The sequence below is a fragment of the Antennarius striatus genome, chromosome 21 (assembly GCF_040054535.1).
Source record: "Antennarius striatus isolate MH-2024 chromosome 21, ASM4005453v1, whole genome shotgun sequence".
NCBI lineage: Eukaryota > Metazoa > Chordata > Actinopteri > Lophiiformes > Antennariidae > Antennarius > Antennarius striatus.
Genome location: NC_090796.1, coordinates 2,182,501 through 2,209,848, shown reverse-complemented (window position 1 = coordinate 2,209,848; position 27,348 = coordinate 2,182,501). Strand labels below are relative to the sequence as shown.

Below are 27,348 nucleotides of genomic sequence, written 5' to 3'. Positions count from 1 at the left end.
TCAGTTACACTTACAGAAGAATTTGATAAGCAGTCAGTCTACTAACCAGACAGAAACATCTGGACATTTTTGTTTCTATAGCCTTACTTAATATGCCTTCACTTTCTTATAAAAAGAAAACTACTAAGAATAAAATTAATGTAACAGCAAAATGGGGGAGTATTGAAGATTGCAGTCCTTAAGTGTTCAGCATTACAGTTTTGTAACATCTTCTCCACTGTTTTAAAACATGAGTAGACAACAACTGAAGAATTGTTTCATGATTTCACCATCATATGTTGTGATGTACAGAAAAAGATGCTAACTAGTGAACATACTGTTCAATTCCCTGGTTATTTTTTCACACTGACATCCGACTATATTTATAAGCCTCATTTATCGAATCTGATCCTTTAATTTATTCATATTTTCTCAGTGTTATATTTCATCTGTATCATTGTCGTGATACATCTGCGGCTCCAAAAGGACAGCCATTGAAACTTTGATCTGTTTTTACCTGCATCAGCAAGAACAAAACAAACAAAAGAGACAATTAATGGTATTCAACAACAGAATCATGGGAATGAATTCAAATTGTGAAGTAATAGTGTGCATTTTGTACAGTATATATTTGTGACCAGAGTTGGAAAATGCTCAAACCCGATTAGAAAAGATCAGACATTTGTGTTACTACTGCCCTGAAAAGAGCTGAGTCGCTTTAACGTGTTATGTTAGTTCCAGTTTACACGACTTTATGTGATTTACCGTTTGGGCTGGTAAGATGGAGAACATGCAAAGCTCTGTAGCATGTTCTTCAAAGTTACACACATTCTTATCCACCTCCTCCTTCAGCTTCTCATCATCTATCCAAGTCAAGGACGACTGCAGCTCCTCAGTAAAACAGCCACATATAAAAGGAGCAAAATCCTCTGCTGTGCTTGTTTGAATGTGAGGAATACTTTTAGAACTCAAGCTCGTATGGAAACTGCAGCCCCGCCATCAGTTTAAATCAATACCAGAGCAAAGACACTGAGAAGCTATTTGGTTCAGGAAAGTGACTCTTATGATACTGAGAGATGTGGTTAATCTAGTTAATACTGCTGCTGGAGCCCAGCTAAAGTCCACCACGTCTGACTGATAATCATGACATGATTTATTATTTTAATATCCAAGTTTAAAATATTTGATCTTGTCAGTCTCAAGAAGAAGAAGAAGAAGAAATGTACTTTATTGATCCCTCTTGGGGTTTTTTTTTTTCTGAATCATGTTTTTTTTTTTTCACAGTTATATATACATATACGTGTGAACAGATCCCTGAAACACAAAAACACACGCAAGGGGCCTGTAAGCATGCAGTATATACAGTGGGAGGGAGAGCATCAGGCTGGTCCCTCTTGGTGCACACCAATGAGCAACTTGTAGGGGAGACGGTGCCTTGCTCAAGGGCACCTCAGCAGTGCTCAGGAGGTGAGCTAATACCTCCTACTGTCAGCTCATACTCCAAAATGTTTTTGGTCCACACGGGCCTTCAACCGGCCACCCCCCAGCCCAAAAGCTAGTGGACTGTTCTACTGCCACACACAAGAGTTCCCAGCAGCGCCACAGCAAAGTGTCCAAGCATCACTTATCCCTGAGTCAGACCACCAACCCCACCCAATCTTTTGTCTCTAAAACATAGTTTTCCATTAACTGAAAGAGAAGAAATGCATTACTTTTGTTAAGCCAGAAAAAGGCAAGGTGACACACAGTGCAGGATGCACCCATCAATAATAGGGGGGGGGGGGTTGAGGAGGTGGAGTACCTGTGTTCTCTCTGATTCTACTGAGCTGAAAGCCAGTGTACCTGCGCCAGTGACTACACCCTGTACTTATCACAGTGTGTAAGGGCTACAATCAGCTGTCACACACACACACACACACACACACACACACACACACACACACACACACACACAGACACACACACACACACACACACACACACACACACACACACATACACACACACACATGCACACACACACACAGAGGGCCAAGAATAGCTATGCTGATCAATCGACTGCAGGTTCCTTACATGCATTACCTGCATTATTTTTTTTATTTTTTTTAAACTTTTAAAAGTAACATTTCAAGGGCATTTTAAAAGTCTGGGCAACTTTTATCAGATACAATAGGCATTTTGACATATATTAAGTTATGTTAAGTCATACATTCCTTTCTAATACTAATACTAAAACATCGTCAATAAAAAAATTGGTATAAAATCCTAAACATAGAAGTCTTTGGTTCTTCATTAACCAGTAACTACAGATAATACACTGGTAAACATTTATCTTTTGGTTTATTGACCCTTTAAAGGAAATAGTATTTCATGCACTTCCCCAGACTGTCTGTAGGGCTGCTGTTTTTATCTGCATTACACGCGTTATGTTATAGATTATATCCAATTATATACAAATATTGGGGAAAAATATCAAAAATATTTTGAAACGTGATTGTGTTTGTGTGCGTGTAACTGATTTTTAAGACTTAAATCCATTATAATCATTGAAAATTGCATCTCACTGATGTTGACAAACATCACCTTCATTGCTGTAGATACCACAACATTACTGGATGTTTAAATTAATATTTATATTCATCTTCCTGAGCTTGTAAAACATTCATACATTCCTTTATTTATCTTCTAAATCCACATCGTCTGCTGTCGCTGGAACCCTATCCCAGCCGACAGGCGCCGTGAAACAGGGGACACTCCGGGTGCAACGCCAGTTCACCGTGGTGGTGTGAAACAGTGCATGACCCTTTACTCATGACCGTGTGTAGTAAAAGTCCTACAACATCAACGTTCCTCAGATGTAAGAATGGCTCAATCCCAGCATGGCGGCTGTGTTAAACCCTCAGATTGTGTAAAATGATGCAGAAAAAACGGTGACAAAAAAACCCCCAAACAGCTCTTGTTCTACTGTCACCAACAGAGAAGGGGATATGAAGCCTGGGTAAATACCAGCTCTGTGTCTGCACCACCCACACACTCGCTGTGTGCTCTCCATCTCCTCCCTCACACAAACACACTGTATTCCTCTTCCTGCTGCAGGACACACATCTGCACAGGATTATCAGATTAGCAGCTGGAGATTTGGCTCCTCTCACAGGGCCTGTGTGTGATGGTGAGTGAATTGGGGCACATGGATGGTGTTGCTGTGTCAAGCATGCAGTACTGCTTCACTATTGGCACTCACAAACATTCACTGTTCATTTCCTGTGTGATTCTTCCATGTCGACGCAGCTGCTGTCGTCCTTCTTTCTGTCCTAGTATTCTCTCCATCACCGACAAACTCATTTTGGCCTATCTAACTTTGCAAATTCAAGCTCAAATGCGCACGCACACACACATACACACACACACACACACACACACACACACACACACACACACACACACACACACACACACACCTGCAACTTCCCCATACAATATACATGTGGTGAATTGAAACTAAAATTGGTGTTTTCTCACTTCAGCTTCTAGATTCTTGAGCCGCAGATGTGATGACTTATGGCTGCTCATTCCAAGGGCCAGACACATACACACTGCTGCATATACAGTAATAGTACAGTGGTACCTCTACTTACGAATGTCTCTACTTACGGAATGTTCTAATTACGAAACGCCTCAACAGGAAAATATTGCCTCTAGTTACGAAAGAAATTTCGAGTTACAAAAGGTAAAAATACAGTATCGGCTAATACTCGCAGCTCCCACAGGTTCCTGAACGCAAGATCCTTATAGCTGTTCTGCCATTGGCTATTACCTAGCATCTTGGCATCCCATTGGCTAAGAGTGACCTCTGTGTGTAGCTAGATAGGCGTCTATTCAGCGTCATCGTCATTTGGCCCTTAACCTATGACGTGTTCTGATAGTTTTATGCAAATATATTAACTTTTAGAGTATTCACTATGGACCCCAAGAAAGTGACGGAGAAAAGAGGAAAAGAGAAGAAGAAGAAAATAGTTTTTTGTCCGTACAAACAAAGCAAGAGATAATACAGAAGCATGAAAAAGCAATGCATTTGGTTGATCTCACCAAAGAATATGGCCGTAATGCATCTACAATCACCACGTTATTAAAACAAAAGGAAGTTTAAGGAGTTTAAGGCGTCGCGTGGGTGGTTGGAGAAGTTCAGAAGGAGGACTGGAATGCACTCTATTGTTCATGGTGGGGCAAGAGCGCATGAACCAAAGAGGGCAAAAAACAATGAGGACAGCAGTTAAAAGGTAAATGACCATCCTTTTATTCTTTACTCTATTCTTTGTTTTTCACATTATGCACAACTCTCATTTATTGTGTAATAAACACATCTAACATCTATTTGTTACATGTTTTGATGCATTTTTATGCTTTACAAAACATTTATATCTGAATTTTGGGGGGCTTGGAACGGATTAGGACATTTGCATGGATAATGCGTCTCTACTTACAAAAAGCACTAAAGTGCCTCAAGAAGATTTAAAAAAAAAAAAAAAAAACTCCAATCACATTTAACATTTAGAACATTTAGAACATTTTACAATTCCTAACGTTATTCAGGTCTTTTGTCAATTTATAGAAACCAAATTCTAGTTTTAAGCGACATCTGATGTTACAGCAAAAAACAGTAGCTGCTTCTTGAACGGTATTGTTTTCAATTCTCCTTTCTGGTCACGTAAATTGCAAGTTTTGTCTCCCCAGAAATAAAATTTAGAAAGCTGCCACTTTCTCTGATTCGATCTATTGTACCCAGCACCGCAGATGAATTTCCTGATACTAAGAAGAAGAAGATAATAGGTATGGCTCAATTAAATTTACTTCTTTACTTCCAACTGACAAAAAAATTAACAAAAAAACAGAAATCATCTTCAACTTTTTGGTGATAATGAGTTTATAAAAGAAACACACACACACACACACACACACACACACACACACACACACACACACACACACACACACACACACACACACACACACACACACACACACACACACACACACACACACTGACACTGACCAGATGGCCACAGAGAAAAATGCTTAAACTCTACCAGTAACCAACTACAGCAGCCATATGTTCCCGGGTTTTAAAACACATCAACTTAGAACAGAGGAGGGAGTAACTGTTGATGTGTAACATGAATGACACATTATTGTCAGGATTATACTCAAAGCCATAACCTGTGATGCTGTCATCCCATTTAAAATGGAAAGCTTCCCTACATTCTCTGAATATAGCTTGTAATTCTCCACAGTGGCCACAGCAGCAATCAGGTGTTCATATTACCTTACCTTGGAACAAATACTTGGCCTGCACAGTCTGTTTTTGAAAATTTCAAGAAATGCATGTGTGGGGACTTCGTTACCACCTTGGTGAGCTCAGTGCTTCTTTCACAGAAAAGTTAACGATAGAATTTTATAAACTTTCAACACTCCCATCAGGTGTGTTCTGCTGGCTGAAATTCCATTTTAGTTTCAGTTTCTGAGGGCAAAAAGGAAATACACGACAAAGAAAAAGAGGATTGGTTTAAGAACAGAAAAATAAACTCCCTGTCCCTCAAATGTCAAGTATGTCGATGACATAAATAAAAAGTGACGCGCAAAAGAATTGGTGCTGCATTTCTACAGCTTCAATACACAGGTCTGTTTAGAATGCCAGGCTGAATTCTCAGGGTCAGAAAAAACCCCACTTCATTTCTGTTTCTGCACAGCAGCAGAACAACAAAACTGAAAATACAGAGAAAAGTGCTTTAAGGCTGTGTTTATCACTAATAACATTGTTATTTGACTACAGCAAAGTGTTTTCCAGAGAAGTTGTAAAAAATAAGTGTTATTTCAGCAAATGTTTTTTATTGTGAAACCTGCTAATGTACTTTATGTTTTGAAAAAATTGTGCATCAGGAGAGGTAAAAAAAAATACTAATAATCTGGCGGTACATGAAGTTTTGTATTCAGTCTGTCCTTGGTAAGTGTTCCGTGAGGCGACACTTGGGTTATGTAATATGTCACATTATCTGTAATAATAAGAGTGAAAATTTTGAGAATTGGTTGAAAGCTTTGTAAGATAGTAACTATATTAAATTTATTTTATTTTAGAGTCTTAAGTCCTCAAATGGGACCGTAGCTATGATGATTGATTTGTAGTGATTTTTTTCCCCCATCAATAACTAGTTTGTAAAAGGATAAAATCTTCAAAATATCAAAAAACACAAATAATTACTGCTTAAAAATGATACAGAGAACAGCATCAGAAAAAATAACCCATATTTACGTAAAAACAGATATTACTATATAAATAACGTCAATAAACCAGATTGCCACATAAAATGCAGAACAAAGAAGAACAGTATTTTATGTGGAAGTGTAAAAGATCACAAGAACTTGGGGACACTACACATTATTCATAAAGAATTGAATAATGACTGGAACTCTGTAGTCCGGGTCCTGAAGAATAATGCTTTAAATAAAATACTTGCTTGCTATCATTCCCAGAGAATGATTTATAAATAAAATAATAAATAAAAAGTGAATGAACTCTCTTCTCTTCTAAGAGCAAGACATAAACAAAAATTTACATTTTCTAAAAAATACGGAGTCATTTAAAATCAAGAACTATCTAACCAGGTGTGTTAACAAAATGAAAGTGCGGTGCTCTCTCTCTGTCTCTTTTTTACATGACTATATATGTACTGTATATGTACAGTATATACATGTTATATATATATATATATATATATATATATATATATATATATATATATATATATATATATATACACACTTCTGCACACATATTTTCCTTCTTGACATGGTTATCCCACAGAGGAGGGAGGTGAATGAGCAGATCGATGTTACCCAGCATTCTGAAGGAGCCTTGCCCCATTTAAACCTCAAACTTTTAGTCTGGTGTGACCCTGACTGGAAGTGTGAGCACGCCCCATTGTGAGATCCAAAGAGCTGTTTGATGCCCTCAGAAAGAAGATTGTGGCTGCTCATGAGTCTGGTAAAGGATTTAAAAAGATCTCAGAAGAATCTGACATCATCTATTCCACCATCAGGGAAAATGTTCACAAGTGGAGAACATTTAAAGGACCATGCCCAGGTCTTGACATCCAAGCAAGTTCACCCCCACAGGAGTCCGCAATATGGGAATAGAAGTCACTAAAAACCACAAGATGTCATGACGGGACCTACAGCAGGCTTCTGCTATTGTCGACGTGAAAGTGAGGAGTGGGGCAAACCTATTTCAGATCAATATGCCATATACAGTGCAGTATATCATTAAAAGTCATACCCCTTAACTTTTTCCACATTTTGTCCTCCTGTGGACAGACTCCCCAACTGAGCTCTGGATCTCTAGAGTGTCTTTGGGTCTCTTGGCTTCCTCTCTGGTCATTGCTCATCCTGTTTGGCCAGTAAGTTCAGGTGAAAGGCCATGTCTTGGCAGGTTTCTAATTGTGCCATACTCTTTCCATTCCATTCCTGGATGATGAATCCATCACAAAATATCTGTTCATGTACTGAGACTAGACAACACACAAATGGACTCTTTCTAGTCATTAGATCAGCATGTGATCATTCAGCAATCATCAGGGAACTTATGAACTCACTTTTCAGTTTTTTTTCATTCATGAAAAAACAAAATTGTATATACTTTTCTTTGTATTTCACAATTGCTTGCCACTCTGTGTTTGACATTTCACATAAAATTTCAACAAAATATATTTGAGAGTTGTAAATGTGATCAAATGTGGAAACGTTCAAGGAGCGTGGATACTTTTGGAAGCCACTCTCCCGTTTTATTCCAGTCAAGGTCAAGTTGGTGAACCTTACTATAGAAAAGTTACTTTCACTTTTATGAAGTCAATGAAAGAGTTTCATAGACTGATGTTTAGTCATGTTCAGAACCTGACAGCGTCTGCATCCATGACATGTTGAGTAGTTGAGACTACAAAACATGATTTTTATGAAAGTGTCTGACCTGCTGTGTCCAGAATGACATTTAATTTAATAAAGGAGAGGAGAAGGACAGACAGCTTTGACACATCAGGATGATGGTCAGCAGTCAGCAGGTAAATAGGTCAACAGTGAGCATCTGTGAGTTGTGGTTCATCCCCACCATTGACACCAGTCGGCCTTTATCATTTGGCTGATGGAACTTGTTGGATCGCTGTCAGAGGCTGATTCAATGGTTGTTGAACTAAGAGTCACAGCAGACCAGAGGGGAGTGAACAAAAGAGTCCAGTCAGGGGGGTGCACACAAGACTCACCATTTTATCGATCTGTCCTCCATGACATCTTCACATATTGATTATCCAGAACAATGCAGCTGCACTACTACTGTATAAGTGATAAGAGAGCGAGAGGTGTGTATGTGTGAACAGGAGGGAAGCGCTGCTTTATCCTCACTGTGGTTTATCAGTAGACATCCTTGAGAACTTCTGCACACAGACTACCACCTCCCAGCCTAATCTCTTTTCAAACAGATTCATAATTTAATGTAAGTGCTAATTAGCCATTGCATTGTAGTGGCCCCATCACAGGCAATGTTAACAGTAGGCAACGTGCAACAGTGAGTTTTTTCTCCTTGTTTGCTCTTTCTAACTGCTGACGCAATGAGGCATTAAAAGACATAAAATGATGGAAGAATAAGCGGTGCAGTAAAAGCATGCCAGTGTTTACATATTCAGAATGTTAATTCTTTAAAACAGGTGTATAAACTTTGTCTGCCATTATACAGGATGAAGACAAAGAAAGACAAACAATAATAAAGCAACAAAATATCGTTCCTCTCTGTATTTTTCCCTTATTCTTGGAAGACCATTATGGAAGGAGGGATTAAAAAAAAGGAAAGAAAACAAGTTTTTTTTTAATACTACTGAACATGTTATGTTAAAGTTGGTGGGTGTTAGAAACGCAACTGTGTGTGAACAGATGGAGAACAGAACAAAACCATTTACCTGCCATGTAATGTTAAATCGCGTCGACAGGTGACGATCTCAAGTGAGATAATGCAAACAAATGCTGCAGGAGTAAAGACACCGTAATCCTATTTGTTACCACCATATCTCTCTGTGACAACATAGAACGATAATTATAGTATGCCGTGATAAAAATAGTATAATTATCACACATTATGCCATATATTAATTATAATTGAGCAAAAAAAAAACTAACCTCATCCTCAGTTTACTGGGTGGCAGTTCATTTGTAAATGTATCTGTACCATCAATTCATTATTTAAAACCACTTATCCTTTGTAGGGTCGAGGGGCTGGAGCCTATCCAAGCTGACATTGAGGTAATTGGAGGGTACACCATGGACAGGTCACTGGTTCAACACAATGCTGACACAGAGAGACAAACCATTTACATCTACGGGCAATTTAGACCACCAATTAACCTTGCATGTCTTTAGACTGCAGGGAGACCTGATGGGAAGAACTGGCTGGCAGCTTTCAAACCAAGAACCTTCCCAGTGCTGACCATCTGTACCACCCAATCGAATCATCGTTTTAACTCAAAAACATTTTTTTTTTTTTTAAATGTTTTAGCCTATTCACATAAACTTTGCATTAGAGCTAATGCTGCTCTAATCAGTTTAAATGAAAACATTCTATTGCTCCAAGCTAACTTTGATTTTCATTTGTGTTCAATGCAGAATTTTATTACGAGATTGAATCTCTTGTGCTTCATCGGACGTTCGGCATCTTGAGAAAGCTTTTCACATTATTTTTGGTCATATTTGATTATAAAGTTTCATTGCATTTAAATTTCTAATTATAATAATTTGTGCATTTAAATTTACTGACCCTGTTCTGCAGTAAACGTGCTAATCACTCAAAGTGCTTTCACACAGTGCATGGATGCAGTCCAGGTAGTTGATAAAAAACAATCTGAAATACACAGATAAAAACATTGGGAGCTTTAGGTGACATTTTGTATAATTATTTCTTGGCACATTTCCAACATCACAACAAAATTAATTGAACTTAGTCGCTCTCAAAATTTATGATGAATAGCGCTAACAAACAGACAGGATAATCCAGATGAAATTAGAAGGGCACTGAATATCTCTGCCAAGGACCAACAGTCCCCCTTAATTAAAATAAAACCTGATCCAAATTCTAACAAGAGACATTCATTCATTCATTTTCAGAGCTGCTTATCCTTGAAAGGTGGGAAAAATAATAGAATGGATCCACCCACTAATCTGGATCTTCTCCTGAATTCAATACAATAACCAGAAGAAATATAGTCAGGTGTATATGTGTGTATATATATATATATATATATATATATATATATATATATATATATATATATCTTATTTTATATTATTTTTTAAAGCCAACATAATTTGAAGATAACAGGTAAAACATTGCAAGAAATAGAGCTGCCTTGTGTTTGTATAATGCTTGCAAAAAGGACTGGCAGTATGCCTACGTATATTTACTGACTTGTTGAGTACTGACAATGCAAATGATACATCTGTTCCATGTTCATCAACACAATATGTTGTCCATGTATTCTCTATTGCTTTGTGCATGCAGCAATCCACTTGTCAGCAGTTAAGACAATACATATCTTTAATTTCTAACATATTTATTATTATTATTATTATTATTATTATTATTATTAATAATAATAATAATAATAATAATAATAATAATAATAATAATAAAAATACTTTACTTCCTATTTTGTGGTGTTCATTAAATTAAAAGCCACCAATAGTGAAAAAAAACCCATTTCATAGGAATAAATATTTTGGGAGGAACCTATTAATGGTGAATTTTACTCATAAATCATGCGTACCCCTTTCATGATAGCACATCCATCACTAATTAGTTATTATCATAATTCTTCTCAGTACTTGTCATTATGTTCTATTGGTATTAATTGATCTCAACCAAATTTGAGCCCAGTCAAAGCAGAGCTATTTATGCCCCTGGGCCCAATAATTATTTAATCTTGCCCTGCTTTACATCCATAACATGAACATAAATATTTCATATGTGTTCATTCTACCTCTGTGGAATACCACGTATGCAGATAAATGGAAAACCATCAGCTTGCTTTCAACATTACGTTTCCTCAATCACTGCTATGATTAGATTCTGTTTCAAGAATCAGCCGAAGGAAAAGCAGCAAGTGTTTAAACCTCAAATTCACATTTACTATTCTTTGCTGATATTTAGGTGACAGTTACCCATAGAACAAAGTATATGTTCCATCTGAGCTGGATGAAACAGACCTTCTGGTTCAATATAGAGGCTTTCGAAGAGGTTCAACATCAAACATTCTATATGCAGCTCGTACAACATCAAAGGGCCAGCATTAGATAACCATGAAACTACGCTTTATAGCTATTTATAATAATGACACCACAGTCAAGATGATTACTTCCCTGGTTTTAATGCCTGTAGAAATGTTAAAAAAGAAGACGGAGGAGGAGGCATCGGGAACTAAAAAAAATTTGAAAATTCAGAATTAGAGTCAGGAGGCCAGATGGGACTCACCCCAAATGAACATGAACATGTATGCTTTCAATTTATAGTCAGGAAAAATAACCAAAATATTCCAGTGAGTGGTGCTGGTGACAGATCCTGAGCGCCCATGGAGGCAGACCTCTGACTCCTTTATTATAGATCCCCCCCCCCCCCCCAATAAAATGAGGTGAAATCAGGTTGTAATGCAGCGATAAATCCAATCATTTAAAAAACTCAGCAGGAAACATTTCTGTCCAGAAACTAATGGTTTGATTTATGTGGATAAACCCACAAACCCTCACCGTGAACCGTTTCTATCAAAATTACAAATTAAAGAGGAAGTAGTTCGTAATAAAAACAGCGAGCCTGTCTTGTTTTGACATAATCCACATTGTCTGCTCTGACAGGACTCTTTTTAGTCTGTTCTCCCACTATACTGAAAATATGAAGAACAGGATTGGGTCACCTGACTCCCTGTCTGAGTAGAAGCTGTTGACAATACTGTAGAATCACCTTCCTCTGAACTTGTTTTGATAGAACAGCGTTTCAGTTTTATTTAAGTCAAGAAGCATGAGCTCTTAAACCAAGATCTTATCCTTTTGTAAGTGGATAAGTGAACACCTATTGCCAAATTAAGTTAATCATTTCATTTATATTCTATGCTTTTGGTCTCAGAGGAATCACAATCAGCTTTAACAGATTTAATTGGTTTTACTCCAAATGAACCAGGAGCTTCTCAGACGGAGGTGTGGAGAGATGGGAGCAAGCAGCTAGTTAGAAGGAGATTCAACATCTATGATCATCCCTGCGCCGCAGGGTGGGGCATCACTGTGTACTGGTGAGGTTGTGTTCACAGTGCTGCTATAACACCCCACTAATAAGTTGTTACAGATTGTATTGTCTAATAATTCACACACTGTATATTTTAATGTAAAGATTATTTTTGTTGTTGTTGTTTTTTCTTCTTTTTTTCTTTTTGCTCTCAATTAAAATGTTAAATTGTAACAAACTTTTAATACCGACGTGGAATGTCCGAGATCCCATAAAATTAAAAGCCCTGAAGCATTTTATATACAGAAACAGCTTTTATTGTACCTGTATAAGGAATATATTGTGAAACAGTTGCAGGAACATCTTTTAGAAAACTAATAACTAAAAACTCCATTACTGACATTGCAAGGTGTTCTGTTTTACACTGTTCATTCTGGGTTGTTGTTACCCCTCTGCTGGACCTTGAGTCAAGCCAACAAGCAGCAATGTTATCTGAAAAAGCTCTGACAAACCCATTCCACACCGGCTGCTCAGCGCCAGACAACAATCAAAACTAGAAACCATCTACTGAAGATACTGAAGCATTACAAAGCTTTACTATGCAAACAATAGCAATAATTCACCATGAAATTGGTGGAGACCAAAAGAGTATGGTCAGCATTGTAACCCTGAAGGACACTTCATCCTGTAGCCTGCAGGAAATAGGAACTGAACCACCGAGCTTCAGTCAGACAGATTACCTCTCTAGCTCCTGAGTTCCAGCCAAACCAATTTGAGTTAACATCCTGTTTCCGTTACATCCAAGTTCCCAAAACATTTTGCAAATACAGCATTACATGTACATATATTTTTGCCAAAATGTGCACTTGGGGTCATAACTTATTCAAATCTGAACACAGAGAGAGAGAAAAAAAAACCTAAATGTAGTTTGCACTTTCTGGAGAAATACTTTTTTGTCCAAAGCTAACAAACATGAAAAATAAAAATAATTTTTTTTTGCCACCTGTGTGTGCATCCAAAAAGGAAGAAAAAGTGAGTTTGCAAAATTAAATGTAACTCATTGAATCCACAGTAACATTACCAAACATTATGGAAGGAGTGGTGGGTAGTGGAGGGTGTTTGGATTTGGCCTGACAGGGACCCAACAGTGTCAGATTTTGAAAAACCCAGCTTTAGAATAATGACTGCAGCTCCTTCACTTCAGAAAATGGCCTAAGGGTGCTGTCACTGTGCCCACAGACACTCTCCTGTTCACTGTCATTGGAGCAATGCCAAACTTTGCCTCCTGATTACATCACAGATTAGAGCCTTGGCACTATGGAGACCTTCACTTCCACAATCCAGGCTCAGCTGGGCTCAATGATAGCCTGCCTTGAAGCTGAATTATCTTTCCGGTTTGTGCACTTTAAACTGACATCGGGCTACATGATAACACTTGGCCAGTGGTGGAATGAAACTCACTGCACTTAGAGCTCAGTACTCTGCCAATTGGAAGTATTTTATGTCCTTCTGCCATTTTCTTCTTCTACTACAATGCAATTCAAAGAGAAACATTAGACTTTAAATGTCATTACAGTGCGCCCTCGTTCCTCGCGGTTAATGCGTTCCAGGAACCACACGCGAATAACGAATTCCGCGATAGAGTGACGAACTATTTATCTTATTATTTACGATAATTTAAACATTTATGACCCCTCCCCATACTGATATTGAACCAGCTTCTATCTGTATTACCTTTTCCCACACTCCGATAGACTGTTTAAAGCACTTTTGTGTTCCACTTAAGAGACTCACCGAACTAGCGCACTTCCGGTTGATGTCAGCCAATAGAATGCGCGTACGGTATCACGTGACTGCCTACTAAAAATCTGTGATGAGGTGAAGTCGCGACCATTGATGTGTGAATGCACGAGGGCACACTGTATATCTAGTTACATGTCATCTTTCCATTCTGTACATGCAATAATGAATCAATGTTTTTCCCAAAATGAAACTCGTGAATCCAATTTCCAAACCAAAACAATTACTTGCTTAATTTATTGATGATTCATTTGTAACCATTTTTGATATAACTGTTGCAATTTTTCTCCAGCCTGTGTGAAAAAAATTGTAAAAACAACTTGACTCAGAATGAATCCAGGTCCAAACATGACCGATTTTCTTATTTCAGACTGCAGAGATATAAGCACTGCCAAAAAAAAAAAAGTGTTTGTTGAAATGGACTGAAATAGAAGGAACTCTGAAGAATAGCTGAACAGGATTATTCACTTTTGATGTAAGAACCAGCAGTTCAGGAAACGATCTGTACTGAGGGTACATTTTCAATTTTGACAAAGTAACTGGAATTTTAAACCCTGTACGTGCTGTATGGACTCTTTCCATTAGTTTTCGGGTTTTTTTTACATTGTAAAAAGTCCTCTTTTTCTTTGATTATTTAGATGAATAACACAAGGATGTGAGGATTATGAAATGTCACTTGATTTTTGCATCAACATGCTGATGAGTAAATAACTTTGAGGTAAAATGTTCCTTGAAAAACATTACATTGACCCTCGTGTGTATGAAAATACACTTCTGCATGAAAATACACTTTGACCTTTTGTTATATTAACCTCATGTCTTGCTTCAGTCAACTTAAGTCAAAATTTATTTTAATCAGTTCAAAAAAGAAACATTTTTTGGCTGGGAAAGTTGAAGTGGACTGACTGGGTTTAATAGATACTTGATGTCCTTTGTAATATAATGGGTTTGATGATGTCCAGGTTAATTACCGGCTGAGACAAATGGTGACCTACATAAAAAATGCATTCATCATCTCATTATATCATTCATTCATTAATAGCTTCAGTCAATAGAAAGAGCATACTGATTTTAATTAGGAATCATATCACTAAACCGTTTATGTCCATTCCCATTACATAACAGAACAATCCTGTTCCCATTGCGCTCACCTCAATTAGAACATATTTCTAATGGAGAGTCGATGTAGGACACTGACGTTGTTTCATAAACTCTGCACTCATTGACAACCTGGGGGTGGGGGTGGGGGGCAAGGTACAGAGAGAAGAATAAGAAAGCCAAGCGTGCGTAATACCGTTCCGGAGTGATGACGCACAACTTTCATTCTGTAGTGAATTTCCATACGTACATCTCTGAATTCAAGGATAGAAAAGGAAGTTTTTAATTTACACATATTTCAATTTTACCCACGAAAAACAAAACAAAACCAACAACTTTAATCCAAAATGAATCTTCTCCTCTATTCACTAATATTTATCTTGTTTTAATTTGCGCAATTCGTCGAAAAAGATCACATCTGACACACATTTTCATTGCAGTATGATAGACTAAGAACTTTGATGAAGTCCGTTACACATTCTTGCATCCACTCGGTTGGGTCAGGAAGGCAGTGCTCTATGCGCTGATGGCTCATCCGGATCTGCCTGGACAGCGCACCGCAGACTTTGTCATGCGCTCTCTGCGGCACGCACAACTGCTTTATTTACGCTGACAGAATTGGTTCTGGAAATCGGAGGCATCGCGTAAAAGGAGTTCCAAACCAGAACGACGTGTCCTTAGAACAGCACATTAAAATATCTTCATCAACGCTTGCATTGCTTGTAAAAGAAACCCCACCCGTTTGCGTGAGAAGGATCCACACTAGCTGTCACAAATCCACGACATCCTGAAATATGTATTGGCACACAAAAACTAACGCATTATTTATGGAAGGGTCACCATCTGTGATGCATTTTGTTCACACCAACCTGTCACGGTAACACAGAACAAGCATCCCTTGTATAGTTTTACTTTTATTTGCAAAAACTAAAGTCCAACCTCAAACATCAGTGTTCAAGTTACTGCGTTTATCGATTTCTCTGACGCACCTGCCCCCAAAAAAGACACCAATGACGCCCATCACTCACCTGATATGCAGACAATAAAATTGGCCTGAAGGATGATCAATATTTCCCAGATTATATCCATTCTCTGTCTTCATTCCACGTACATTACGCACAGATTTTTTCAAAAAGAAATGTTGAAAACTACTAACGGATCTTTATCAGTTGCAGATGTCCTGTCCGCCCAGACTGGATCCCACTGTACACCTTCCACCAGGTATTTTCCACACTAGACACATAGCATGTGATCAAAGCCTGTGAAAAAAAATAAAATGTTGCACGTTCCCACCACAAATGTAAGAATTCCGAGGATTAAAAAGAAAGGGATGAACTCCAGAGAAAAAGATCCAAGTAAATCACTGGATCTTTACCAGTTTACAGTTTTATTCCAGTGCGCCCACGGGTTCGCGTCCATCCATCCATCCATCCATCCGGCGTCGTTTCGCGGAGCGGGTGTCCCGTTCTTAACATAGAAAGTCACATATGCTCGTTTTGGTGAAGTCTGCGTGGAGATAGACAGAAGCAGAAAGCGTGGATTAATATGCTGCAATCCGTGGGATCAAACTAACACCTGGAGACGCATCACAACTCAGAAACTCGCTTCGCCAGGTGGCGAACCTCCGATCCACACTTTCATCCGTCACTGCGAGGGACTGACGTCAAGTTCCAGTGCGCAAAGTCAACACTTCCTGTTTGGAACTGTCAAAATTAAAGCTCTTGTTGCTGGATTTCTTTTATCAAGCTTACAAACGGGAATTAATGCATCGATAAATAAATAACTTAATCAAAAAATGTGTGAGATTGTGTGTGTTTTAAGAGAAATAAGTGTGGGCATAAAAGGAGGATACTAATTTGAGGTGACTCCACTTCACCAATCCACACAATCGATATCGATCGCTTTAGTAAGTCATCTATAAATTCCCTTTTCATACTTTTTCGTGTTTTATTCATGTGCTGTAAAAGTGAGCTCTTCAGGATTCTGATAAATCTCAACCCTGCAGTGATTTAATTCGTCATTTTAATTTGTGCACACAGCCACGGATGCTCCGGTCATCTTTTCGCTGAAGGAGTTGAGCTTGACGAGAGATTACTCCGCTCTCCATCCCAAACACCTTGAGCCCGAGTAAAGCACGGATCCTTCAAAAAAAAAAAAAAAAAAAAGGCATTCCGTGACAGTGTAAGACTGGATGTGGGGAAGTGTCTGAATGAGAAGAAACGAAACAACACTTACTGCAACTGGAGACGAGATTCCAGCAAATCCGACGATTGGGAAACTCCCCAAAAACCACGCAGCTTTGGCGCACCAAAGATTATTTACTCTAAATGAGGCTGTGTTGAAACTTACATGGATCTTAGTCTGTAAAAATACAACAGTGATCTGCCGAGTGTCGTATGAAAAACCAGGGGTTGATACCAATGGCCTTAATGTGAGACTTTGCGCTCTTTGGGAGCAGACTGTTTGTGGACTGGCTGCTCCTGATGGCACCGGGCATCCAGCGATGCCAACAACTCTGCGGGGTCTGTTAACATTCACCAGGAGACGCGTGCGGGTGCGTGCGGTGGATGTGCGCACAAGCAGGCGGGGGCGCACAGGTGGATGAACAGCGCGCTCTGCAGAAAAAATGTCTCATGATCCGAGCTGAAATACTGTTTGTAGCACAGATCTGAAATGGGGGTGTGTTTCAGTTCCACGTCCATTTGGGAATAAAGGTCGACTGAAAAGACGCGCGCACACGCGCACAAACACACATGCACGCACAAACACACATGAACAAACAAATCAAAAAGAGACTGACAGCCTCTCCACTCTGTTGCTTTCAAGATGATATATTCCGACCAAAACAGAAAATTATTTCTGCACAATTACCCTGAATAGTTTATCTGAAGCCTTTAAAAAATTCCACGGGCTTTGAGAGGATTCAAAGCGGGCAGCAACAAAAGAGAAAATCGTTTATTTGAAATAATGTATCCATAAGGAACACAATTATAGACCATGTGATTAAAATGGGGCCACATTTCATAGACTTTAAAACGTCTAAAATCCATCATTTTCAGATCCTATCAATTGAACCTGATAGAAAGACATGACAGGAATAAACTTTTTTTAACTTATTTGGGTCCACACAAAGGGGTGGGTCCATATGTTTTATGGGTGAGGTCCTGGTAAAGCAAGCTACAAAAAAAAACCCAGAAAAACAGGCGCCACCAAGAACTCCTTTACATATTTAAGAAAAGGTCAACATTCTTGACCGCCTGATAACTACAAATCTGTGAAAAATTAATTCAAAAGAAAGCACACACACACACACACACACACACACACACACACACACACACACACACACACACACACACACACACACACACACACACACACACACTCTCGCTCTCTTCTTGTGATCAAAAACATTTATTTGAATTTTGAGGCTGTTCTGTAAATAGTTTTCAAATAAACAATAACTATAGCAACATATGATCAATCCATATCAATTTCAAACTTAAAATAATGTACAGATTCGAGCCCCACCCATTTCAGATAATTTAGATGTCTGAACAGATACAGATAGTGGTGTACTCGCTCATCCCTACTAAATATCAAATAATATAGATCACATTCAGCCATTTGAGTAACGTAAATCTTTGAGAGTCAACTAATGGGACCACAGTTACAAATGTACTTTAGCATGTACACAATCCATTTACCAATGTAATATGATCTAAATACTATATAAAGTACAAAGGGGCAAAGTTGTGAATGGTTGTAGATAACGGTGAGTCTCTACTGAGTCAAAACAATCAGAAGAGACTCTGAAGACATTGACAGCCTCATCTCTGAATAAAGTGAACACCAAACTGTGTCATAACTGTTAATTTAAGTGTAATATTTCCCCCCGCTGTTTTCATTGCCTCATAGTAGTAGAAAATCCACAGAGCCCATTTGTCAGGGAACAAAGGGCTTAAAGTACATTTTCCACTACCATAATATGCTAATGTGCTTAACTGCTAATGGTGTGACTCTAACAAAAAAACAAAAAACAAAAACGTACTGCAGACCAAGTGGATTTGGTTCATGGTTAAAGGGTCAAGATGCTCAATCAGTTAATAAAACAATTGTCAAAATGCAAAAAAAAATCTATATAGTTTAATTAAATCAATCCACTGGACTTAAATAGTTACTTGAAGATGTTTCACCTCTCATCCAAGAGGCTTCTTCAGTTTTAGTGGTGATTGGTCTTTCCCCAGCTTATTAAACCTGTGAGGTGTGGTCAGTGCTATTCATATTCCAATGACCATTGCCCAGACCCATCTGGCTCCTCGACTATGGTTGTTGGGAGTACCAGGGGGTGTTAAAGGGGGTCATTGAACTACAAATTTGGGGAAAAGCGGGTCATCCAATGATCACAGGATCGGCGGTTCGATTCCCGCTCCCATCTAGCCACCTTGGAGTGTGAACTGACAGTGGGAGGCTCACCTCTTGACCACTGCAGAGGCGCCCTTGAGCAAGGCGCCCTTGAGCGAGGCGCCATCCCCTGTATAAACCACTCATTGAGGGACACCATGAAGGAGCTGCCTGCCACTCTACCTCCCCTTCAACTGCATGCTTAAAGGCCCCTTGTGTGTGTTTGTTACGGGACCTGTACTATATATATATGGATGAGTTTGACTACTATCATTGTGTGCTGGAGTGGATTAATAATTTTCCTACATGGATAATAAAGTACATTAAACTTATAATTAAATTTTTTTTTTAAAAATTCACAGATGTCACTTAACCCTCAGATGCTAATGGTTATCGTTAGCATGAGCCACTTCGCATGAACTAATCTGCTGAGTAGTTACTTTGGAGAGTATTGAAAGGATCTGATTGTAAATAGGCAAAAATGATGTTGCAGACCCCCCAGCTCTGTGTCGGTTCTGTGTTGCAGGGTCCTGATGACTCCTAGATTGTGTTCCAGTGGATGGTGAGAGTCAGAAAGGAGGTACTGGTCTATGTTTGGATATCTGTACCCCAACTTCTCTCCTCTTCTACGTGGACCTTACGATCCAAAAATTGCAGACTGTTGTTCTTTACATCCTCTCTGGGAACTTCATGTTGCTGTGTTCAGTAAAAGATTCTGATCCTGACCCATGTGTCATCTACGTATTGGAACCAGTGGCTTGGTGTTGATCCTTTCAACAAGGTCAGGATCCTGTTGTTCATTTCTTCAATACACAGATTGGCCACAATAGGAGACACTGGTAAGCCCATGGCACATCCATGTTTATACCTATAGAAGCTGGCACCTGGTTGTGTCGCACCTCAGGGTCTCATAAGTGCTGATGTTGCTGAGTAGAGACATTATGGTGTTGTGGTAATCTGTTGTGTTCAGGATTATCGTGTATCTTCCTTTATCTGCTGGGTGGATAGGATGGAAGGGGGGACCTTTGCTTCAGAAAGTGTTGCCGTTACCTTTAGCCTTAGTCACGCTGCTGTTGTTGAGGATAGATTGTTTTTCTTGAGGACTGATTCTGTGGCCGTAATGAGGTTATGGCAGGTCTTGGCAGTAGTTATTGGAATATGAACAGCACTGAAGTAACCTTTGGGATGAGAGGCAATATGTCTTCAAGTAATTTTCTATAAGTCCAGTTGATTTGATTAAAACAACTTTGGATAACCCTGACTAGGATGAGAACCTACACAGATATTATACAATAATTTTAACTTAGCATGTGATGCTAATGCTAAATGCTAATAGTATTACATTCTACAAACGGCAAGAGGAATGCATGGTAGACTTAATTTAAATACTACTGTCTCTGCAGCTTCATCAAATAGTATTGGAATAGATCCTACGTGCAAACAAAGCTTAATGGCCCAACCCTTTTTGGTCAAGCAGTTGGGCATGAAGTGATTCACACAACATACACATTTTTGGCTAACTTAACTCGGACATTTCCAGCAATAAATACAATATAAATCTAATCTATCTAGCTGTTGTCTCCTGAGTTTGGGATGAAAATATCATCTTTTGTGTTGGTCTGAACAAGCACCTGCAGCTGCAATGCTTAGCATTTATCTTTTGACATTGTATTTGTATGTCGGAGCTTGTTAGAAAACAGTAGGTGAAGATATGCAGATGTGAGTGGAAATTAACAGGTACTGGGTGGAGGGTCACAGAGGGATTTGTCTAGCAGTCCAAACAACAATGTTGTGTTATCTGGGACCCTCAACCTCACTGCCTGGCCTCATATGATAATTTGTTGGTTGATAGACACTAGAGATAATCAATCAGCTTTTATTTTTAAAATGCTTACTCACATCAGCAGACATTTCAAAGAGTTTTAGCAGACAGAGAAAACCCAACAGGACCCTCCAGTTCAGGCATAAGAGACAGTGGAGAGGAAAACTCCCTCATTGAGGAAGAAACTTTAGGGAAGACCCAGACTCTGGAGGGCGGTTGTCTGCCTTGAATGGTTGGGTGGAACGAAATTCAATAGATAACCAACTCTGTGTGTGTGTGTGTGTGTGTGTGTGTGTGTGTGTGTGTGTGTGTGTGTGTGTGTGTGTGTGTGTGTGTGTGTGTGTGTGTGTGTGTGTGTGTGTGTGTGTGTGTGTGTGTGAGTGAAACACTAAATCTTTTTTATTTTTAATATGTCTGCTTTCCAACACATTTTACTTCTCAGCATAGAATAACCAGTGGCTCACACATTTTCATTGTTATCATCACTGCCATGCCATCCTGCCACCTGGTCTTAAATACTTTTTTCCCCTTGAATTACTTTACTGTATTAACGTTTGGAGTCTATTTTTCCCCCCACATGATATTGACATCTTCCATGTCAATATCCTCATCCTCATGTTCGAGCACGACGATTCTAGCAGTTGACTTTTTTTTGTTACCTTTTCAATATCTGTTCAATGTTGCACCCATCATTTACCTACTGTCAGTATTTCTCTGTCTCACTTGTTTCTCTCTGTTTACTGTCTGGTTACTGTATTGCAATTCACCAATTTGATTAATTCTGATTATCTGACATCTTCCTCTTTCTCACCTCTATTTTTAAAAGGTATATTGTCACTTTCTGGTGGACCAGCAGTGGTGTCCCCTTAGACAACAGTGGTTGTTTTGGCATTCCACCAAAGGGGACAGAGTGACAAAGGTGGTGCCCCAGGCCCTATAGGTGTTCATGTGGTCCAGTCAAAGGTTTCTGCTAGTTGTCTCTTCTCCTTCCCTCCCTCCAGTCCACAGCTTAATCACTTCATACTGTCAGTAGTAACTGGTACAAACAACATGCTCATCTGAGGAGACTTACAGTCGAAGGGAGATATTTTAATTGGACATAAGAGATGATCACATCTGGACAGTATTTCCTCCAATGTTCTATTTCTAATGAAAAGGAGTTTCATTTTAGGTCTTTTTTTGCCAGGCAAAGAGAGACTAGACAGTGGCGAGTGTCTTAAATTACTTCACCTCTCTAACTCCCAAAACACCAGTGCAGACAGTCTGCTTCAGCCCTTCACCTATTAAAAAGGGGCTACTGCTTAAAAACAGCTCTTAAAACTGAAGCAAGAAGTTTATTTTATTTTTTTTAAATATATAATCAATTAAAAACAGAGCAACATCCAACTCCAAGTTATTACACATCTGAGAAAAAAGTAATCCAATTCTTTGTGGACAAACTGTAGACTTGAAAGTGGATGTTCTGTGGGCCAGGTAGATGGGGCCATTTCTCTTCTCCTCTTTGGATAAAATCAAACAATGTGGTACCCAGTGCAAAAACTCCAAGAAGGGTTTTATTTTCTCTGGGAGTGTGTGGTGTGGGTCTCCACACATGCTGTGGAGTGTCCTAGATCAAGCCTTCTATATCTGGATCCAATACATTATCCAACCTCTATTTAATTCCCCACAAACATCACAAGGTATTTTAGGCCATCTACTCTCCTGGCCAAGTTATGGGGGAAATCTCAGATTCTGCCACGCCATCCACTGACAGGACTTTTTCTTCAGTTCAGCCTGTCTGCCAATTCAACAGAAAAAAAAATAATCATGTAGTCTTGGCCAAAATGTCAACCTGACTTGAAAACAATGCCATTGTCTGGATAAGCAGATGTCATAATGATCTTATTAAGACCACATAAATTCAGGCCTTAAGTTTAAGTGCTTGGGCGGTTATTTTTGAGGAGGGTTTCTTTGGAGAGCACATAAAGCATCTCACAGTGCTGCTTTGAATTGATGAAACAGCCTACCGTGACACTATCTGTGTCGTACTAGAACACTCTGACTTTGGGAATGAAACTAGCGCTGAATCCAAACTTATTCCATGGTCTTGCAGAGGTAGAAGTGCTGATTGTGATTAACCGGGAGCATTGCACAGAACCTTGTAATCTGTAGAGGGCAGAGACACTCTTGGAACAGGAGAGTGGTAGAGCATTTGAGGCCAGACATTCTTCAAGAACTAAAGAAACTCCACAGTCAGTAGTACATAGTAAGATGTAAATAAATTAAAAAAAACAAATTATAACTTTGTTGAAAACCTTTGTCATCGTCACTGTTCTTCTATATCTTACCTGAAAACCTTAATTATTAAACCTAAAGGTTTCTTAGTCAGCAAGCTGTCTCCTTTGTGTTTCCCACATTGAACCTGTATGGGTGTGAAAAAATTCTAATCAGGTAAATATTCCTATAGATTCACCCCTTTCATTTTTTTGTGTTCTTTTAGGAAAGACACTTTCACTGTGTATGCTTTTTCTTCTGGCTACTATCACCTGAATTCCTTCCATTTGTTTCACCCTCCCCTGTTTCTCTCCCTTTTGCGTCACTCACCCCTTGCATGACTCACCTCAGCCCCCTCCCCCATCCCAACATCATTCTTTCTTGGTCATAGCACAGGCACCAGAGCATCCTGCAACATTCCCCCGTATCAGGGAAGCTAACAGCACCAACAGCTTCCCCTGGGCTGGGGGAGGCCATCACAGTGCATCCCGCTTTACCCACATTTCCCACGTTGTTTAAGATGAAATACAACCATCTTCTGTGACACACCGCTTGCATCAATAAAGGAGACTGGCAGCCAGAATGAATCTTTAATAAGAAAAACTAGTTTCTCTTGTAGGAACAGCTCTCTGCTGAGAAACTCATGATGGATGGCTAATTCGGGGAAGCGGCCGACTGTACACTGCTGTGACCAACCACCTCCCCAACAGTTAACCTGTCTTCCTCTGTGCTGAACAATTAGGGCTGTTTTATCTCCTAGTTAGCTGGGAGACCTCGTCATTTACTAGGGTTAGGGTTAGGGTTAGGGTTAGGGTTAGCGATGACTAGCTGAGATGCTGGCAGGCCTCAAACAGCTACCCACTGCAGGAAACACACCAACAAACAACTGAAGAAATAACGAATATCTAAATACAACTACATTCAGGTTACGTACATCAGTACGTATATATATATATATATATATATATATATATATATATATATATATATATATATATATATATAGAGAGAGAGAGAGAGAGAGAGAGAGAGAGAGAGAGAGAGATCATTGATCCCAGGGGAAATGTAAAATATGGGTATTGTGAGTTAACAGTAACAGTATACTGTCCATCATCCCTAATGATAAAAGGGTAAACAACATCTTTCTGCAGTCACGTCCAATCAACATATTCCTTGAAGGCGAAGTGGTGACATCGATCTTCTGTGGCTTTGTTTACCTCAGGGAAGGAGAGAGGTGTGGGGTTGGTGGCTTGGTCTGGCAGTGGCTGAGCGTGGCCGGTAGCAGTGACTGGAAGAAACCAGGCAAGATAGCTGGCAGATAATTGCTAGGCATGGACAAACATAGAGCCAACACACATTGGGAAAATGTAGCAAATCTCACAAAATTGTGAGTAACTATGACCTGTCAGGAGTCATGACAGTTAACTACCATGTAAGAAACTGAATAATCTTCGAGGAAAGTGAAGACAGCTAAAGTCGTAAAGTCAGAGGGGTTGACTGAACGATGGCATCATATACGACACACTGAAAATCCATCAGTTGTGTGAATTGCTTGTTATTTTCATATATGGTATTATTGTATATATTGTTTATTACACAACGTATTGTCTGTTACATAGAAATTGCAGGATTTTTTTCAAGTAATTGCATCTGCAAGATATGTCCCATTTCAAATCCATACTTTTGTAATCCACACCAATGTAGCTACTTGAAATTCTGTCTCAAGTTTCTGATTTTCCAGATTGACTGCAAAAATTAATGGACTTAGAATTTATCTCAGTGTTGAGGAATTCTGCTGACAGGCAGGAGAGACTAATGAAATAAATTTGAAATACCATATTTTGCGGGCTTAAGGCTTAAATTAAAGGCTTAAGGCCTTAATTTTACTCAAAAATCAATGCTGTTCCTCTTAACACGAGGCGTCTAATGTGGACACTGAGTTCCAAAATCTGTGAAAATGTTTTTGTGCAATTTTAGTCAGCGCTCCGCTAGATTGGCCATTTTCCACCGACATAGGCTGTAATATGTCACTCACTACGTACGCCAGAAGCAATACACCTATTAGAGAACATGACACCACATTTATTTGGCTTAGGACCGCCAACAATGGCATCAGCGAAGAGACACGCTTACAAAACGCAATTCAAACTCCAGGTTATCAGTTATGCGGCTGTGAACGGCGATAGAGCGGCCGTGAGAGGATTGAAAATAAATCTATGGTTCAAAAGTGGAGGAAGCAGGATAATCAACGGCGCCAAGTTAAGAAAACAAAACTTAATTTCCATGGCAACAATGCAAAATGGTCGTATTTGGTAGACAAGCTGGAGCAATGGATGCTGGAACAAAGTCTCATGTGAAGCAACTGAATTGCCATCATCTCGGGAGGATGAACTAAAGGACCCCCACCGCTGGCCATTGGTGTAAACAAAGCGTTTAAAGTTCAGCTGTGTGCATCGTGGAAGCAATGGAGCAAGTTACGCCACAATATGTGAGTGGAATGTAGAAGCCTGGACTAACTTATCTACTTCGACGGTTGTCCGATCTTTCATAAAAGCAGGCATCATTACTGGGCAGCCACCAGGAAACGAGAGACTCAAACAGCAAGACTGAAATTGCCGAGCTGTTCAATGCAGAGACAGAAGATGAGGACTATGAAGGATTTACCACAGATTGTTCAAAAATCAAATAATAACATTTAAAAATAATGGTGTATTTTTTGAAATTGTAAATACGTAGTACAGTACAGCTCAACCACAGTCACTGTTTTGCTTCTGTTAGCTTGTTCTAGCATGTGACGAACAATAAGGTGCGGTTTAAGTACAGAAATAAACTCTGTAATTTAGACTGCGCAAAATACGGGAATTATTTCTTACTGAACTAGACAACATTACAGTAATCAGTAAGTCTTTAGAGCATATATGTCAAGAGGGTCAGGGTGTGGACCCAAATGCAGAACACCATAGGCAGAGGTTTTATCCATGATTTAATACAAAACTCAAAAATTCTCCAGACAGGCAAGAATCAGAACATCAGGACAAACCAAACTTGTTAAACGAACCAACACCGAGTTCTCTTCCAACCTGACTTAAAAAGCCTCATGATGATTACACCGATGACGTTCAGGTGTGAAACTCAGTTACTGGTGTGTGGATGAGTATCAGGTGTGGAGCCGTGGCTCCACCCCCAATCCTGACCCATCTCCTTACCACACACCAGCACTGCCAGGCCGAACCGTGAAAATATATGCTTCAGGGACAACAATGACACTCAGGCATTAGACAATACTGGCATTCATACAGAGAATTCATCCAATAACAGACAATGCTACTACACCCAATATAGAATATCACACTGTGACACATACACCTTCATTGATCCGTCCTTGTCAATAGTATGGCTTACTGAAGGATCTCTGTATTCAAATGGAAACCAATACTGTGACTCATGCATGAGTCACTGCTCTATAGCAACTACCTTAAACAATACGCTATGTCTGAGAAATTATCAACCAGTGCACCTCTTACTGGTATGTCCTTTGGTCCTAGTTTCAGAAAAAAATAAATCATAAGATGAAGTAGTGATGGAAGGTACAAGGACTTGATAATATGATTTTTGTCAATTCATCTCATCCTCCTTGTGCCCTCTGTGATGTTCCAAGTAACAAAGGCTGGACAGGTGGTAGAGAAGGACAGACACT

The 27,348-nt window shown here is 39.2% G+C and overlaps 1 protein-coding gene across 1 annotated transcript in view; it reads right to left on the bottom strand.

Annotated features, from left to right (window-relative positions):
• ca10a (carbonic anhydrase Xa) overlaps positions 1 to 16,724 on the bottom strand; it is a 215,545-nt gene extending 198,821 nt beyond the window's left edge. The window contains exon 1 of the mRNA XM_068305885.1: positions 16,201 to 16,724. Within this exon, the coding sequence (XP_068161986.1) occupies positions 16,201 to 16,261 (61 nt within the window). The 5' untranslated portion in view covers positions 16,262 to 16,724. The remainder of the gene's footprint in view (positions 1 to 16,200) is intronic.
• Positions 16,725 to 27,348: the final 10,624 nt, after the last annotated feature.